The 2,491-nt window shown below is 32.0% G+C and overlaps 1 protein-coding gene across 1 annotated transcript in view; it reads left to right on the top strand.

Moving 5' to 3' along the window:
* LOC105623159 (calcium/calmodulin-dependent protein kinase type 1-like) overlaps positions 1–2,491 on the top strand; it is a 9,633-nt gene extending 7,142 nt beyond the window's left edge. The window contains 7 exon segments of the mRNA XM_012204559.1: positions 384–458; positions 541–803; positions 904–998; positions 1,000–1,045; positions 1,446–1,572; positions 2,108–2,195; positions 2,291–2,491. Of these exon segments, the coding sequence (XP_012059949.1) occupies positions 384–458; positions 541–803; positions 904–998; positions 1,000–1,045; positions 1,446–1,572; positions 2,108–2,195; positions 2,291–2,491 (895 nt within the window).

Genomic DNA, 2,491 nt, shown 5'->3' with positions numbered 1-2,491 from the left:
TTCCAATTTAAATGTTCAATTTATTAGATGAGAAAGAGATTCTTATTATTAAATTATAACTTCTACATATTGGTCCTTCTCAAGTTACAGATATACATAATGCTATAATTTATATTATAAATATTTATAATGGAAATAAGTTGTTCTTATCTTTCAAAAAGTCTCTTCTCTGATTAACTTTTATTTATTTTTATTTTGCGTTCTTTTACAGAAACATATAACAGCACAATACAAGTTCAATAAAATTGACTCTTACTCAATTATCATACAGACTACAGATTATTTTAATATATGACATATTAAAAATCATCGAATCAATTCTCGTTGTATACGTAATACATAACGACTTTAAATTAGAAAAAGAAAACATGATATTATTCCAGGCTAACCCACCCTAATATCGTTCAATTGCTGGAGACGTTCGAAGACAAGCACAAAGTCTACTTAGTTATGGAGTTGTGAGTAATTTTCTATTATTCTTTGATATATAATACCGAAGGCATCCGAGATATTGAAAAAGTGAATGTTTCATCATATTAGGGTCACTGGTGGTGAACTATTCGATAGGATTGTCGAAAAGGGTTCATATACAGAAAAGGATGCGTCTGGTTTAATAAGACAAGTGCTCGAGGCAGTAGATTATATGCATGAACAAGGTGTTGTTCACAGAGATCTCAAACCGGAGAATCTCTTATATTACAGTCCGGACGAGGACAGCAAAATTATGATCAGCGATTTCGGCCTATCGAAGATGGAAGATTCTGGGATTATGGCAACTGCTTGCGGTACGCCAGGATATGTTGGTGAGTTATTGAAAGAAGGAGAGGAGGAGAGAGAAAAGAAAAAATAGAGATGGATTTCAAGCATCGATGATCAAACGTGCACTATTGCGATGATCCGCAGCACCCGAGGTTCTAGCGCAGAAACCATATGGCAAAGCAGTGGATGTATGGAGTATAGGAGTTATTTCGTATATTCTTCTATGTGGATATCCTCCTTTTTTACGACGAGAATGACGCCAATCTGTTCGCACAAATTCTGAGAGGTAACGAAATGAATTTTTAAGCGACAGTTCGTGATAAGATCTGATGCGGTTTAATCGTTACTTTTATGATCAATAATCTTATAAGAGAAACTTAAACTAATTGGATTCGTAAAATATTAAATCAATTTGAAATTGCATCTTTAAGATAGTTCTTAGATATTCTGTACGATAGATATTTTTGTATATTAATAAATAAAGAGTTGTATAATATTAACATTTGAAATTATGTATTTAAAAATAAAAGTATACAGTACATAATAGTAATTTTTAGATACAAAATATTTCTTTGATTTAAAATACTATCTTCCGCACAAATATTTATATAAATATGTTTCTGGAAAATATCTGATTGATATAAACTTACATGTTCCATAACAAAAAACTAATTAGATTATCGTAGGTGAATTTGAATTTGATTCGCCATATTGGGATGATATCAGTGCTTCTGCAAAGGATTTCATTGGAAAACTGATGTGCGTCAATGTTGAAGAACGTTACACTTGCAAGCAGGCTCTTGCGCATCCCTGGTAAGAATCTTTGGAATCATTTCAGAATGAAAAAATTATTGAAAGAATTTATTTTGCATATTAATATAGTAGTAATAAAATTCTGCAATAACCGAGTTCTTTTGCGTAACGTAAACAACAAGAATATGCAAAGAAAGCTTTAAATGTAAATTTTAATATATCTATATCTTAAAGTTGCACAAATATTACAAAAACTTATTTGTTCATGAAATGAAATTGAAATATACATGGATTAAGTAAGTAGTAATAGATACATTTTTAAGCACTTGCTATCCATTTATATTTGAAAAATTCAGTAATTCAATTATCATATTTATTAATCAATAATTATTTGCTTCTGTAATCCAATGATTTAAAATAATTTAGCAAAACATAACAGGATGACAGACTCATTAATAATTAATAAATGACATCCTATATGATACACTGTATTTGTTATCGTACATTATATCGAAATACTTTCATTTTTTTAAATACAAACATATTACCTTATTAATTGAACATTCATAGCATGAACACAATATAATATTTTCAGGATTTCCGGCAACGCCGCTAGCAATAAAAATATTCATGGTACTGTATCCGAACAACTTAAAAAGAACTTTGCCAAATCAAGATGGAAGGTTGGTATTGCTGGTTAATTAGCATGCTATTAATTGTCTATGTATTTTTACCCACCAAGCGCTATAAGAATGTTCTTCTTGTGTCATGATTGCAGCAAGCGTATCATGCAGCCACGGTTATACGTCAGATGCAACGGTTGGCGCTAAACAGTGGCCAGCAACAACAGCAACAGGAGAGTACAGGCTCGATCGGTCCCTCCAGCGATAACCCCATGCAATATCGAGAGCAATCGCAAGTTAGCTACAACCAACACACGGAGCCGTCGCCACCGCCCTCGAGCAATCTCAGCAATTGA

The sequence above is a fragment of the Atta cephalotes genome (assembly GCF_000143395.1).
Source record: "Atta cephalotes unplaced genomic scaffold scaffold00054, whole genome shotgun sequence".
NCBI classification, from domain to species: domain Eukaryota; kingdom Metazoa; phylum Arthropoda; class Insecta; order Hymenoptera; family Formicidae; genus Atta; species Atta cephalotes.
The sequence above is the reverse complement of the archived record's forward strand: the minus strand, read 5'-3'. Positions and strand labels throughout refer to the sequence as shown.